The 16,350-nt window shown below is 42.5% G+C and overlaps 1 protein-coding gene across 4 annotated transcripts in view; it reads right to left on the reverse strand.

Annotated features, from left to right (window-relative positions):
- Nucleotides 1–16,350, reverse strand: part of ppp1r16a (protein phosphatase 1, regulatory subunit 16A) — a 123,029-nt gene that overhangs the window by 17,893 nt on the left and 88,786 nt on the right. For all 4 annotated transcript variants that reach the window (XM_073055183.1, XM_073055184.1, XM_073055185.1 and 1 more), the window contains 2 exons: nucleotides 6,042–6,167; nucleotides 5,450–5,525 (listed from right to left, as the gene is read on the reverse strand). In XM_073055183.1, the coding sequence (XP_072911284.1) occupies nucleotides 5,450–5,525; nucleotides 6,042–6,167 (202 nt within the window). The remainder of the gene's footprint in view (nucleotides 1–5,449; nucleotides 5,526–6,041; nucleotides 6,168–16,350) is intronic.

The raw sequence follows: 16,350 nt of genomic DNA on the forward strand, positions 1-16,350 counted from the left end.
ACTAATGTGGCAGGGGGATGGGAACAAGTGCAGAGAGGCAGAGGGGTGTAAAATGAGGGTAGAAGCAAAAAGTAGTAAGGTGAAAAGTAAAAGTGGCAGGCAGGCAAATCCAGGGCAAAAGCAAAAAGAGCCACTTTTCAACATAATTGTATAAGGGCTTAGTGTTGTAAAAACAAGCCTGAAGGCTTTGTGTGTCAATGCGAGGAGCATTCGTAACAAGGTGGATGAATTGAATGTGCGAATAGTTATTAATGAATATGATATAGTTGGGATCACAGAGACATGGCTCCAGGGTGACCAAGGATGGGAGCTCAACATCCAGGGATATTCAATATTCAGGAGGGATAGACAGGAAAGAAAAGGAGGTGGGGTAGCATTGCTGGTTAGAGAGGAGATTAATGCAATAGAAAGGAAGGACATTAGCCTGGAGGATGTGGAAGCGATATGGGTAGAGCTGCATAACACTAAGGGGCAGAAAACGCTGGTGGGAGTTGTGTACAGGCCACCTAACAGTAGTAGTGCGGTTGGGAATGGCATTAAACAGGAAATTAGAAATGCGTGCAATAAAGGAACAGTAGTTATAATGGGTGACTTCAATCTACATATAGATTGGGTGAACCAAATTGGTAAGGGTGCTGAGGAAGAGAATTTCTTGGAATGTATACAGGATGGTTTTCTGAACCAACATGTCAAGGAACCAACTAGACAGCAGGCCATTCTAGATTGGGTATTGAGCAATGAGGAAGGGTTAGTTAGCAATCTTGTCGTGCGAGGCCCCTTGGGTAAGAGTAACCATAATATGGTGGAATTCTTCATTAAGATGGAGAGTGACATAGTTAATTCAGAAACAAAGGTTCTGAACTTAAAGAAGGGTAACTTTGAAGGTATGAGACGTGAATTAGCTAAGATAGACTGGCAAATGATACTTAAAGGGTTGATGGTGGATATGCAATGGCAAGCATGGGAACAAAGACATGGCAGACCAATTGAATAACTACTTTGGTTCTGTCTTCACTATGGAGGACATAAATAATCTTCTGGAAATAGTAAGGGACCGAGGGTCTAGTGAGATGGAGGAACTGAGGGAAATACATGTTAGTAGGGAAGTGGTGTTAGGTAAATTGAAGGGATTAAAGACAGATAAATCCCCAGGGCCAGATGGTCTGCATCCCAGAGTGCTTAAGGAAGTAGCCCAAGAAATAGTGGATGTATTAGTGATAATTTTTCAAAACTCCTTAGATTCTGGATTAGTTCCTGAGGATTGGAGGGTGGCTAATGTAACCCCACTTTTTAAAAAGGGAAGGAGAGAGAAACCAGGGAATTATAGACCAATTAGTCTGACATCGGTGGTGGGGAAAATGCTAGAGTTGGTTATCAAAGATGTGATAACAGCACATTTGGAAAGGGGCGAAATCATCGGACAAAGTCAGCATGGATTTGTGAAAGGAAAATCATGTCTGATGAATCTTATAGAATTTTTTGAAGATGTAACTAGTAGCGTGGATAGGGGAGAGCCAGTGGATGTGGTATATTTAGATTTTCAAAAGGCCTTTGACAAGGTCCCACACAGGAGATTACTGTGCAAACTTAAAGCACACGGTATTGGGGGTATGGTATTGATGTGGTTAGAGAATTGGTTGGCAGACAGGAAGCAAAGAGTGGGAGTAAACGGGACCTTTTCAGAATGACAGGCAGTGACTAGTGGGGTACCGCAAGGCTCAGTGCTGGGACCCCAGTTGTTTACAATATATATTAATGATTTAGACGAGGAAATTAAATGCAGCATCTCCAAGTTTGCGGATGACACAAAGCTGGGCGGCGGTGTTAGCTGTGAGGAGGATGCTAAGAGGATGCGGGGTGACTTGGATAGGTTAGGTGAGTGGGCAAATTCATGGCAGATTCAATTTAATGTGGATAAATGTGAGGTTATCCACTTTGGTTGCAAGAACAGGAAAACAGATTATTATCTGAACGGTGGCCGATTAGGAAAAGGGGAGGTGCAACGAGACCCGGGTGTCATTGTACACCAGTCATTGAAGGTGGGCATGCAGGTACAGCAGGCGGTGAAAAAGGCAAATGGTATATTGGCATTCATAGCAAAAGGATTTGAGTACAGGAGCAGGGAGGTTCTACTGCAGTTGTACTAGGCCTTGGTGAGACCGCACCTAGAGTATTGTGTGCAGTTTTGGTCTCCTAATCTGAGGAAAGACATTCTTGCCATAGAGGGAGTACAAAGAAGGTTCACCAGATTGATTCCTGGGACGGCAGGACTTTCATATGAAGAAAGACTGGATCGACTAGGCTTATACTCGCTGGAATTTAGAAGATTGAGGGGGGATCTTATTGAAACGTATAAAATTCTAAAGGGATTGGACAGGCTAGATGCAGGAAGATTGTTTCCGATGTTGGGGAAGTCTGGAACGAGGGGTCACAGTTTAAGGATAAAGGGGAAGCATTTTAGGACCGAGATGAGGAAAAACTCTTCACACAGAGAGTGGTGAATCTGTGGAATTCTCTGCCACAGGAAACAGTTGAGGCCAGTTCATTGGCTATATTTAAGAGGAAGTTAGATATGGCCCTTGTGGCTAAAGGGATCAGGGGGTATGGAGAGAAAGCAGGTACAGGGTTCTGAGTTGGATGATCAGCCATGATCATACTGAATGACGGTGCAGGCTCGAAGGGCCAAATGGCCTACTCCTACGCCTATTTTCTATGTTTCTAAGACTCTTGGCAATGTGGAGGATCAGAGGAATCTTGGGGTCCGAGTTCGTAGGACACTCAAAGCAGCTGTGCAGGTTGACTCTATCATTAAGAAGGCGTACTGTGTATTGGCCTTCATCAATCATGGAACTGAATTTAGGAGTGGAGAGGTAATGTTGCAGCTATATAGGACCCTGGTCAGACCCCACTTGGAGTACTGTGCTCAGTTCTGTTCGTCTCACTACAGAAAGGATGTGGAAGCCTTAGAAAGGGCGCGGAGGTACAAGGATGTTGTCTGGGTTGGGGAGCATGCCTTATGAGAATAGGTTAAGTGAACTCGGCCTTTTCTCCTTGGAGCGACAGAGAATGAGAGGTGACCTGATAGAGGTGTACAAAATGATGAGAGGCATTGATCATGTGGATAGTCAGAGACTTTTTCCCAGGGCTGAAATGGTTACCACAAGAAGACACAGGTTTAAGATGCTGGGGAGTAAGTACAATGGAGATGTCAGGGATAAGTTTTTACTCAGAGTGGTGAGTGCGTGGAATGGGCTGCTGGCAACGGTGGTGAAGGCAGATACAATAGGGTCTTTTAAGAGACTTTTGGATAGGTACATGGAGCTTGGAAAAATAGATGGCTATAGGTAAGCCTAGTAATTTCTAAGGTAGGGACATGTTCGGCACATGTTTGTGGGCCGAAGGGCCTGTATTGTGCTGTAGGTTTTCTATATTTCTATTAAGCTGCTTTCACATTAGGGTAATATTGTGTGATTCTATGTTTCTGTATTAAAAGGCATAGATAGTGGATGTGGAGAGGATGTTTCCTATAGAGGGCAAGTCTAGGATCAGAGGGCACAACCCTCTGTTGAGGGACATCCACTTATAACACTGATGAGGAATTTCTTTAGCCAGAGGGTGATGAATCTGTGGAATTCAGACAAAGGTCCGTGCAGACAACATCCACTGCCTTGCCTTTATCAACCTTCCTGGTAATTTCCTTGAAAAACTCTATAAGATTGGTTAGATGTGACCTACCACACACAAAGCCATGTTAACTATCCCTAATCGGTCCCTGTCTGCCCAAAAAACTTGTACATCTGTTCCTTTAGAATACCTTCCAATAACTGATCCACTACTGATATCAGGCTCACTGGCCTATAATGTCCTGGCCTAATCTGAGTCTTTCTTAAACAATGGAGCAACATTAGCTATCCTCCAATTCTCCAGCGAGGGTCCCTGCAATTTCTGCACTTGCCTCCCACAGGGTCCAAGGGATCACCTTGTTAGCACCTTGGGATTTATCCATCCTAATTTGAATCAAGACAGCAAACAATTCCTCCTCTGTAATCTGTATAAGTGTCCACATCTATATGCTATGTGTCTGTCTCTCAATAAATGCAAAAAAAATCCACTTAAGATCTCAAAAATGAAAAAATCTGCAGATGCTGGAATTCCATGCAGCAACACACACAAAATTCTGGAGGAACTCAGCAGGGCAGGCAGCATCTATGGAAAAGAGTAACCAGTCAACGCTTCAGGCCGAGACCCTTCATCAGCACTGATGAAGGGTCTCGGCCCGAAACGTCGACTGTTTACTCTTTTCCATAGTTGCTGCCTGGCCTGCTGAATTTCTCCAGCATTTTGAGTGTGTCACTTAAGATCTCCCCTATCTCTTTTGGCTCCATGCATAGATAACAGCTCTGATCTTCCAGAGGACCAATTTTGTCCCTTGAAATCCTTTTGCTCTTAACATATCTGTAGAATCCCTTAGCATTCTCCTTCACCTTGTCTGCTAGAGCATCATCATGTCTTCTTTCGGCCCTCCTGATTTCTTTCTTAAGTGTTCTCTTGCATTTCTTATACTCTATAAGCACCTCATTTGTTCCTACCCGCCTATACCTGCTATGCACCTCCTTTTTCTTGACCAGGGTCGCGATACCTCTCGAAAACCAAGGTTTCCTAAACTTGTTATCCTTGCCTTTTATTCTGGCAGGCACATGCAAACACTATTCTCAAAATTTCACTTTTGAGGGCCACCCATTTACCAAGTACACCTTTGCCAGAAATCCACACTTGCCAGATCCTTTCTGATAACATCAACATTGGCCTTTCTCCAATATAGAATCACGACCCATGAACCAGACCTACCTTTGAAATTAATGGCATATGATCACTAGATGCAACTTCTGTCACCTGCCCTGTCTCATTCCCCAATAGGAGATCCAGTAATGCATCCTCTCATTGGGACTTCTGTCACCTGCCCTGTCTCATTCCCCAATAGGAGATCCAGTATTGCACCCTCTCATTGGGACTTCTGTGTATTGAATAAGGAACATTTCCTGAATCCGTAGACACTGTACAAGTCCCAGTTAGTGAGTTTACGGGCATCCCAAAAGCACCGGAGCCAGCACAGGGAAAAGTAATCAGAGGCAAGTCTGTAACGAAGACAATCCTATAATGACGGTTGAGTTTATTGTCACACAGAATGTAGATGAACACATTCCAGAGTGCAGGAGACAGAACAAATGCGGGAGAAATGGACAGAAAATGAAAATCAATGTCCCAACCAGTGAGGAGCTCACTGCCCTCACCGGCTTTGGTCCCTGCAACTGCACATACCAATACTCAAAACACCCCTGGAATGGGACGGGGATGGGAATGTGGGATGGGGAATGAAATACCGCCAGTTCCCAAAGGACAACAACAGCACAGGACACAAAAGTCAGTAATGTCACAGAAGGCAGCTTACCGATTGGAGACTCATCCAAGACGGACCTGGCGTTGAGATTGGCTCCGTGACCCACCAAGAGTTCCACCATGTGAACCTGCAAAGGGGGGGCAGCATGTGTGTGTAACTAATCCCAGGTACTACAGGCTGACCGGGAAGAGGCCAGACAGGCCCACAACACATCCTGATCTACATGGCTGTCTGCTGTTGTCAGAGCCTCAACACAGTCTCAGCAACATCTGGTCAGTGACCCTCGACAACAGGTGAGGACTCCTGTGCCTATAGCGGGAATCAGCTGATATATGGCTAATGGCTCAACTACAGGGGAAGAGTGCCTGTAATGTCAGATGCACCTGTAGTGGGAGGTACAGCTGTAGTGGGAGGTACAGCTGTAGTGGGAGGTGCGGCAGTAGCAGGAGGTGATCCTGTAGCGTGAGACGCACCTGTAGCAGGAGATGTCTCCTGACGGACTGACCCCGCCCTGTCCCCTCCCGGTAAGACCCCTCTCCCCTAAGAGACAGACACTCCGTATGTTCTCGACCTGCTCTCCCTTGCCAGACAGACCCTTGCCCCAACACCACCCTCGCAGCTGAAACCCTTGCCACAGACTGACCTGTCCCCAGCAGGCAGCGGCGTGCAGCGGCTCCCATCCGTCAGTGTCCCTCACGTCCACACGCGCTCTGTTGCTCAGCAGTAACTCCGCCGCCTCTGTGTAGCCGTTGGCTGCCGCAACGTGGAGCTGCTCGATAGCAGACACAGAGCTAGGTATGGCCGTCACCACCTCTATCCCATCCCCACCCCATCCCACCTCGTCCCCAATCACTGACCCACCCTCCAAATCCCTGATCAACGTGCCGCTCGACAGCAGGCACAGAGCTCAGTACAACTGTCCCCACCCCCACCTCGTCCCACACTCGCCCTCCCCGTCCCACGCATCACCCCACCCTCCCAATCCCTGACCAAGTCCCTAAGCTCATTCTGTTTACCCATGTTTGGCCCATATCCCTCTAAACCTTTCCTATCCATGTGTCTTTAAAAAATTGTTAATGTACCTGCCTCACACATTTTAATTCTAATCCCCAATCCCCATTTGACATGTCTGTCATTGCCTCCTCTTCTGCACGATGAGGCCAAACTCAGGTTGGAGGAGCAACATCTCATATTCCTTCTGGGCAGCCTCCACCCTGATGGCATGAATACCTTCTGGTAAAAATTCTTTTTTTCTCCCCCTTTCTTCTTCTTCTATTCTCCACTCTAGCCTCTTACCTCCTCTTCTCACCCCCTGGTGCCTTTCTCTTTCCCTTTTTTCCATAGTCTGCCCTCCACTCATCACATTCCTTCTCCAGCCCTTTACCTTTTCCACCTATCACCTCCCAGCTTGTTATCCATCCCCTCTCCCCCACCCACCTGGCTTCTCCTATCACCTCCCAGCTTGTTATCCATCCCCTCTCCCCCACCCACCTGGCTTCTCCTATCACCTCCCAGCTTGTTATCCATCCCCTCTCCCCCACCCACCTGGCTTCTCCTATCACCTCCCAGCTTGTTATCCATCCCCTCTCCCCCACCCACCTGGCTTCTCCTATCACCTCCCAGCTTGTTATCCATCCCCTCTCCCCCACCCACCTGGCTTCTCCTATCACCTCCCAGCTGGTACTCCTTCCCCCCACCCCCACCTTCTCATTCTAGCATCTAGTCCTGATGAAGGCCCTTGGTCTGAAACATCGACTGTATATTCCCCTCCATAGACGCTGCCTGAGCGGTTGAGTTCCTCCAGAATTCTGTGGATTTCCAGCATCAGCAGAATCCCTTGTGTTTATGTGCATCAAACACTTCCTTTGGCAGTTCATTCCATAAACCCGGATCAAATTTGTTACAACAGTAATGAATCCTTGCTAATTTTTATCGATGCACCATAGAAAGCCTCCTAACCAGATGCATCATCGCTTGTTCTACTCAATACACTGTGTAATGATTTGATATCTATGATTAGTATGCAAGCCAAACTAGTGACTATATTGTGGTATATGTGAAGAATGGGAGGAGAATCTCACTGAAACTTATCAAGAATTGAAAGGCCTTGACAGAGTGGCCTTGACAAAGAAGAAACATATAAATTAGCAAAAAAAAGCCGCCCACCTGAGGACTGGGAGAAATTCAGAGACCAGCAGAGGAGGACAAAGGGCTTAATTAGGAAAGGGAAAAAAGATGAAAGATGAGAGAAAGCTGGCAGGGATCATAAAAACTGACTGTAAGATCTTTTATAGATATGTGAAAAGAAAAAGATTGATCAAGACAAATGTAGGTCCCTTACAGTCAGAAACAGGTGAATTGATCATAGGGAACAAGGACATGGCAGACCAATTGAATAACTACTTTGGTTCTGTCTTCACTAAGGAGGACATAAATAATCTTCTGGAAATAGTAGGGGACCGAGGGTCTAGTGAGATGGAGGAACTGAAGGAAATACATGCTAGTAGGGAAGTGGTGTTAGGTAAATTGAAGGGATTAAAGACAGATAAATCCCCAGGGCCAGATGGTCTGCATCCCAGAGTGCTTAAGGAAGTAGCCCAAGAAATAGTGGATGCATTAGTGATAATCTTTCAAAACTCCTTAGATTCTGGATTAGTTCCTGAGGATTGGAGGGTGACTAATGCAACCCCACTTTTTAAAAAAGGAGGGAGAGAGAAACCGGGAAATTATAGACCGCAAACACAAGGAAATCTGCAGATGCTGGAAATTCAAACAATACACACAAAATGCTGGTGGAATACAGCAGGCTAGGCAGCATCTATAGGGAGAAGCGCTGTGGACGTTTCCTGGGTCCTGACGAAGGGTCTCGGCCCGAAACGTCGACAGCGCTTCTCCCTATAGATGCTGCCTAGCCTGAATTATAGACCGGTTAGTCTGACATTGGTGGTGGGGAAAATGCTAGAGTCGGTTATCAAAGATGTGATAACAGCACATTTGGAAAGAGGTGAAATCATCGGACAAAGTCAGCATGGATTTGTGAAAAGAAAATCATGTCTGACGAATCTTATAGAATTTTTTGAAGATGTAACTAGTAGAGTGGATAGGGGAGAGCCAGTGGATGTGGTATATTTAGATTTTCAAAAGGCCTTTGACAAGGTCCCACACAGGAGATTACTGTGCAAACTTAAAGCACACGGTATTGGGGGTATGGTATTGATGTGGATAGAGAATTGGTTGGCAGACAGGAAGCAAAGAGTGGGAGTAAACAGGACCTTTTCAGAATGGCAGGCAGTGACTAGTGGGGTACCGCAAGGCTCAGTGCTGGGACCCCAGTTGTTTACAATATATATTAATGATTTAGACGAGGGAATTAAATGCAGCATCTCCAAGTTTGCGGATGACACAAAGCTGGGCAGCGGTGTAGCGGTGAGGAGGATGCAGGGTGACTTGGATAGGTTAGGTGAGTGGGCAAATTCATGGCAGATGCAATTTAATGTGGATAAATGTGAGGTTATCCACTTTGGTTGCAAGAACAGGAAAACAGATTATTATCTGAACGGTGGCCGATTAGGAAAAGGGGAGGTGCAACGAGATCTGGGTGTCATTGTACACCAGTCATTGAAGGTGGACATGCAGGTACAGCAGGCGGTGAAAAAGGCAAATGGTATGTTGGCATTCATAGCAAAAGTATTTGAGTACAGGAGCAGGGAGGTTCTACTGCAGTTGTACAAGGCCTTGGTGAGACCGCACCTAGAGTATTGTGTGCAGTTTTGGTCTCCTAATCTGAGGAAAGACATTCTTGCCATAGAGGGAGTACAGAGAAGGTTCACCAGATTGATTCCTGGGATGGCAGGACTTTCATATGAAGAAAGACTGGATCGACTAGGCTTATACTCACTGGAATTTAGAAGATTGAGGGGGGATCTTATTGAAACGTATAAAATTCTAAAGGAATTGGACAGGCTAGATGCAGGAAGATTGTTACTGATGTTGGGGAAGAAGATTGTTTCTGATGTTGGGGAAGTCCAGAACGAGGGGGGTCACAGTTTAAGGATAAAAAGGAAACCTTTTAGGACCGAGATGAGGAAAAACTTCTTCACACAGAAAGTGGTGAATCTGTGGAATTCTCTGCCACAGGAAACAGTTGGGGCCGGTTCATCGGCTATATTTAAGAGGGAGTTAGATATGGCCCTTGTGGTTAAAGGGATCAGGGGGTATGGAGAGAAAGCAGGTACAGGGTTCTGAGTTGGATGATCATACTGAATGGCGGTGCAGGCTCGAAGGGCCGAATGGCCTACTCCTGCACCTATTTTCTATGTTTCTACGGATGTGGAGAAGATGTTTCCTACAATAGAGGGAAATCCATTTAGAACAGAGATGAGAAAGAATTTCTTTAGCTCGTGGATGGTGAATCTGTGGAATTGATTACCACAGGCGGCTGTGGAAATATCATTCTGATATTTACCATTTGCACTACCTTTATGTACATACGTACATATGGATTGGTCTTGCTAAATGGCACATAAACAAAAGCTTTTCATTATGCCTCAGTACACGTGACAGGAATAAACCGATTATCATTCAGGAGACACAAGAGACTGCAGAAACTGTGCTGGACTGATGGAGGGTCTCCACAGCCAATTTCCTTCCACAGATGCTGCTTGACCTGCTGGAAGCTTGTATGGTGCTCCAATGATACAATATCTTGCGTTTCCAGAAGATACTTGATAAAATGCCACATGAAAGGTGTTCAGAAAAGCTAGGACACCACTCCAACTTTATACCCAGTCTCAAAGCAACTCAGTTGGAACAAAGATGGGGGAATTAAAGATGCTCGGGTTAGTGACAGCCCAGACAATGGTCAGCTTATCAAAGTACAAGCTGCAGCTGAACCAGTCCCTTTGGAACATTTGAACAGTACAGCACAGTGCAGGCCTTCGGCCCATGTTGTGCCAGGCTCTTAACCTACTGCAAGGTCAATCTAACCCTTCCCTCCCACATAACCCTTTCTTTTTCTACATTCATGTGTCTATCTAAGAGTCCCTTAAGAGCCCCAAATGTATCACACTGGGGAGTGAGAGGCATTCAAAAGTGCATTTTTGAGAGTACAAAGCTTGTATGTGCCTGGAGAAAAAATGGTAAAGATAACAGATGTAGAAAATCTTCGTTTCAAGAGATGTTGAAGCCCTGCTTAAGAGAGAAAGGTGCATAGTAAGTACAGGCAGAGAAGAAAAAAAGAGCAGCTTACGAAGTATTCGAAATGCAAGAGAACACAAAGTAGGAAGCAGGGCAGCTAAAAGGTGGCTTGAGGCTGCCCGAGCAGACAAGGTGAAGGCGAACATGGGTGGGGATTTTAACTGTTGTTTAAACCCTTTGATGGATAGATCCAAGCCCACCCAAATTCTTCCGAATAAATAGGCTTCTCTCATCAACTCTTTTATGATTGATTCAGCTATTTACGAAATTTGGTGTTTTCTACACCCTAATGACAAAGAGTTCTCATACTTTTCCCATGTTTATCATAATTACTCAAGAATTGATTACTTTTTCATTGATCACCATTTACTTACAGATGTTATTGATTGTAAATATGACTCTATTAACATACCTGATCATGCACCTCTGAAGTTATCTATTAAGATAACGGATTCATATATTAATGCTAAATTTTGGAGGTTCAATCCTGTTTTATTGCAGGATTCTGACTTTGTTAACTTTATTAAACAACAAATTGATTTGTTTTTCTCAACAAATTCTACAGCAGAGATCTCTAGTGGAATTTTATGGGATACTTTTAAAGCATATATTCGTGGACAGATTATTTCATACTCTGCTGGAGTTAGGAAACGAACTAATTCTAAAATATTAACATTAGTTGATAAAATCAAAGCAATTGATAAGATTTATTCAATGACCCCTAGCAAAGAACTTTATAAAGAAAGAGTGGAACTTCAAATGGAGCATAGCTTATTATTATCCTCTTCGATTGAAAGTCAGTTAATTAAATCAAAAACCCAATTCTATATATATGGAGATAAGTCTGGTAAATTATTGGCTAACCAATTGAAAATTGTTTCGGATAAATGACAGATTACTAGGATTCGTAAACAAGATGGTACTCTGACAATCGACCACAAAGAGATAAATAAAGCCTTTCAAGATTTTTATAATTCCTTATATCAATCAGAATTTACTAAGGACTCTTCTATAATAAATGAATTTTTAAGGAAATTGAATATCCCAAAAGTAACTGTTGAGGATAGCGTATTTTTAGATACACCTATTACGGAGTTTGAAATAGAAAAGGCTATTTTTTCAATGAATTCGGGTAAAGCTTCTGGTCCAGATGGTTTTTCTGCAGAATTTTTAAAATCTTTTTCTTCTATACTTTCTCCTTGGCTTTGTAAAATTTTTAAAGATGCATTAAGTATAGGCAAATTACCACAATCTTTTTATGAAGCTTCTATTTCTTTAATTCTTAAAAAAGATAAAGACCCTACTGAATGCGCATCCTATCGGCCTATATCCTTGTTGAATATGAATTTTAAGATTTTTAGTAAAATTTTGGCTATTAGATTAGAAAATATATTACCTCAAATTATTTCTGAAGATCAGACTGGATTTATTAAAAATCGCTATTCATCTTTTAACATTAGAAAATTAATTAATATTATTTATACCTCTTCATCTAAAATACCAGAATGTGTCATTTCTTTAGGTGCCGAAAAAGCATTTGATGGAGTTGAATGGCCATATTTATTTAATACAATGCAACATTTTAATTTTAGTTCAAAATTTATATCATGGATTAAATTAATATACCATAAACCCTTAGCTTCAGTTGTTACCAATAATCAAAGATCCCCTTTTTTTCAGTTATTTCGTGGTACAAGGCAAGGTTGTCCTTTAAGTCCTTTACTATTTGACAACGCTTTAGAACCTTTGGCTATAGCTATTCGTGAATCACCCAATATTCTGGGTATTACCCGTGGGGAGATGACGTATAAGGTATCATTATATGCTGATGATTTGTTATTATATATATCTGACCCTGAAAGATCTATTCCTGCTATTTCTTCTTTGCTTGCTCAATTTAGTAACTTTTCTGGTTATAAATTGAATTTTAATAAGAGTGAACTATTTCCATTAAATATACAAGTTCCAATTTATAAACATTTACCATATAAAATTGTTACAGATTATTTTATTTATTTAGGTATTAAAATTACTAAAAAACATAAAGATTTATTTAAAGCTAATTTTTTACCTTTAATTGACCAAATTAAGCAACTTGCTATTAGGTGGTCTCCACTATCTTTGTCGTTGGTTGGCAGAGTTAATGCTATTAAGATGATGATACTACCTAAATTTTTATATTTATGTCAAGCATTACCAATTTTTATTCCTAAATCTTTTTTTGATACTGTTGACTCTAAAATATCTTATTTGTGGCAGAACAAAAATCCTAGACGAGGCAAAAAATATTTACAGAAGCCTAAGAAGGAGGGCGGCTTGGCTCTACCAAACTTAAGATTTTACTATTGGGCAGTTAATATACGGTATTTAATATTCTGGACACAAGAATTGACTATAGCTGCTTGCCCACAATGGGTAAATTTGGAATGTAAATCTGTGCAAGATTTTTCACTGATTTCAATCTTAGGATCTTCACTTCCTTTTTCTTTATTCAAATTGAATAAACAGATAACTAATCCCATAGTCAAATATACATTACGAATTTGGTTTCAATTTCGTAAATTTTTTGGTTTGAATAAGTTTATTTTATCATGTCCTATAATATCTAACTATTTCTTTCGGCCTTCACCTATGGATCAAGCTTTTCTTTTATGGAAAACAAAAGGTATAACATGTTTTCGTGATCTGTTTTTGGATGATAACATTATGTCCTTTGAACAGCTATCTAATAAATATAATTTACCTAAAACCCATTTTTTTTAGATATTTGCAAGTCAGAAATTTCTTGTATAATGAATTAAAGTCTTTTTCGAAAGAATGTCCATTGGACATTACAGAAAGAATTTTAGCCCTCAATCCTTGTCAAAAGGGTTTAGTAGCTATCATTTATAATATGATTATGAATTTACAGCCAGATGTATCAGAAAAAATTAAGAAGGAATGGCAAGAAGAATTGCATTGTCCTATATCCACTGAGCAATGGGAAAAATTTTTATTATTGGTAAATTCGTCCTCTATTTGTGCTAAACATGCCCTAATACAATTTAAGGTTGTACATAGAGCTCATATGTCTAAGGACAAACTTGCTTGATTTTATTCTCAGGTTAATTCAACCTGTGACAGATGTCATTCTGATGTTGCTTCATTGACTCATATGTTCTGGTCTTGTCCTTGTTTACAAAATTATTGGAAAGATATTTTTAATATTACTTCAAGAGTTTTAAATATCAATTTCCAACCGCATCCTTTTACTGCAATTTTCGGTTTACCAATGATGGATAATAACCGTTTATCCGCTTCATCTCAACGAATGATTGCATTTGTTACATTAATGGCTAGAAGATCTATTTTACTGAATTGGAAAGAAATTAATCCTCCAACTGTATTTCAGTGGTTTTCTCAAACTATCTCTTGTTTGAGTTTAGAAAAAATTAGAAGCGTGGTTTTTGATTCTTCAGTTAAATTTGAAGAAACTTGGAGACCATTTATTCAACATTTTCATGAGTTAAATGGTCTTTTCCTAAACCTTACTTTTATTATCCTTAATTATTTGGATGGAGGTTCGGAGTTATTGGCACTACTGTATGTATTTAACATTATATAATGGCCCATGTTGGTTAGTTTTTTTTTCACTTTTTTTGGGGGTTTTTTTTTCTCTTTTTTTTTTCTCTTTTTCTGTTTCTTTTACATAAATACTGTGAGTTTGGGAGGCCTTGTATATTGATTATTATATATCTGATTGTCTATTTAAACTATTAATTATGTATTCTCAAACGCTTTGTATTCATATTTCATCTATGTTTTTCTTAAAATTAATAAAAAGATTTTAAAAGAAAGGTGAAGGCGAATAATAACAGGGTTGTCATGATGGGAGATTCTAATTTCCCCAATGTTGATTGGCATCTCCCTAGAGCAAGGGGTTTATTAGAAACAGAAAACCTACAGCACAATACAGGCCCTTTGGCCCACAATGCTGTGCTGAACATGTCCTTACATTAGAAATTACCTATGGTTACCCACAGCCCTCTATTTTTCTGAGCTCCATGTACCTATTCAGGAGTCTCTTAAAAGACCCTATCGTATCTGCCTCCACCATGGTCGCCAGCAGCCCATTCCACGCACTCACCACTCTGCATAAAAAAACTTAACCCTGATATCTCCTCTGTACCTACCCCTCAGCACCTTAAAACTGTGCCCTCTCGTGCTAGCCATTTCAGCCCCGGGAGAAAGCCTCTGACTATCCACACGATCAATGCCTCTCATCATCTTATACACCTCTATCAGGTCACTTCTCATCCTCCGTCGCTCCAAGGAGAAAAGGCCGAGTTCACTCAACCTATTCTCATAAGGTATGCTCCCCAATCCAGGCAACATCCTTGTAAATCTCCTCTGCACCTTTTATAGAGTTTCCACATCCTTCCAGTAGTAAGGTGACCAAAACTGTGCACAATACTCCCAAGTGGGGTCTGACCAGGGTTCTATATAACTGCAACATTACCTCTCAGTTCATTTCCCAATACCAGATTAAGTACAACCACTCCTCATGTAGGCTTATCTACATATCGTGTCAGGAAACCTTCCTGAACACACCTAACAAACTCCACCCCAACTAAGTGGTTTGATCGAGGCACAATTGTGCAAGCGGGTGGACGTCAGTGAGTTAGACCAGAGGGAAGAATTTAAAAAGAAAACAGCTTGAAAGAGCGGGTGACAGAAGATGTAGACACAGTAGGATGGCTTTGGCTCAACAGGGCTTCGGCGATAACGGGTCGAGGTGAGGTACGTTACTTGTGTAGAATAGAAACAAAAAGTATGTCTATGAGGCCGGAGTTCTATACTAGGTGTCAGATGTGGGATGTCCGGGAGACTCCCAGCCTCCCGGATGGCTACATCTGCGCCAGGTGCATCGAGCTGCAGCTCCTGAGGGACCGTGTTATGGAACTGGAGATGCAGCTCAATGACCTTCGTCAGGTCAGGGAGAGCGAGGAGTTGATAGAGAGGAGCTGTAGGCAAGTAGCCACACTGGGGCCTCGGGAGACTGATAAGTGGGTAATAGTCAGGAGGGGAAGGGCAAGAGTCAGATACTAGAGAATACCCCTATGGCAGTACCCCTTGACAATAAGTACTCCTGCTTGAGTACTGTTGGGGGGGAAACAGCCTACCTGGGGGAAGCAACAGTGGCCGCACCTCTGGCACAGAGTCTGGCCCTGTGGCTCAGAAGGGCAGGGAATGGAAGAAGGCAGCAGTAATAGGGGACTCTATAGTTAGGGGGTCAGACTGGTGATTCTGTGGAAACAGGAAAGAAACACAGATAGTAGTTTGCCTCACAGGTGCCAGGATCCGGGATGTTTCAGATCGCGTCCACAATATCCTGAAGTGGGAAGGTGAACAGCCGGAGGTCGTGGTACATATTGGTACCAACAATATAGGTAGGAAAAGGGAGGAGGTCCTGAAAACAGACTACAGGGAGTTAGGAAGAAAGTTGAGAAGCAGGACCTCAAACGTAATCTTGGGATTACTGCCTGTGCCACATGACAGGAATAGACATATAGGAATAGAGTGAGGTGGAGGATAAATGCATGGCTGAGGGATTGGAACAGGGGGCAGGGATTCAAATTTCTGGATCACTGGGACCTCTTTTGGGGCAGGCGTGACCTGTACAAAAATGACGGGCTGCACTTGAATCCGAGGGGGACCAATATCCTGGCAGGAAAGTTTGCTAAGGCTACTGGGGAGAGATTAAACTAGAATTGTTG

This window comes from Hemitrygon akajei, chromosome 8 (genome assembly GCF_048418815.1).
Source record: "Hemitrygon akajei chromosome 8, sHemAka1.3, whole genome shotgun sequence".
Taxonomy (NCBI): domain Eukaryota; kingdom Metazoa; phylum Chordata; class Chondrichthyes; order Myliobatiformes; family Dasyatidae; genus Hemitrygon; species Hemitrygon akajei.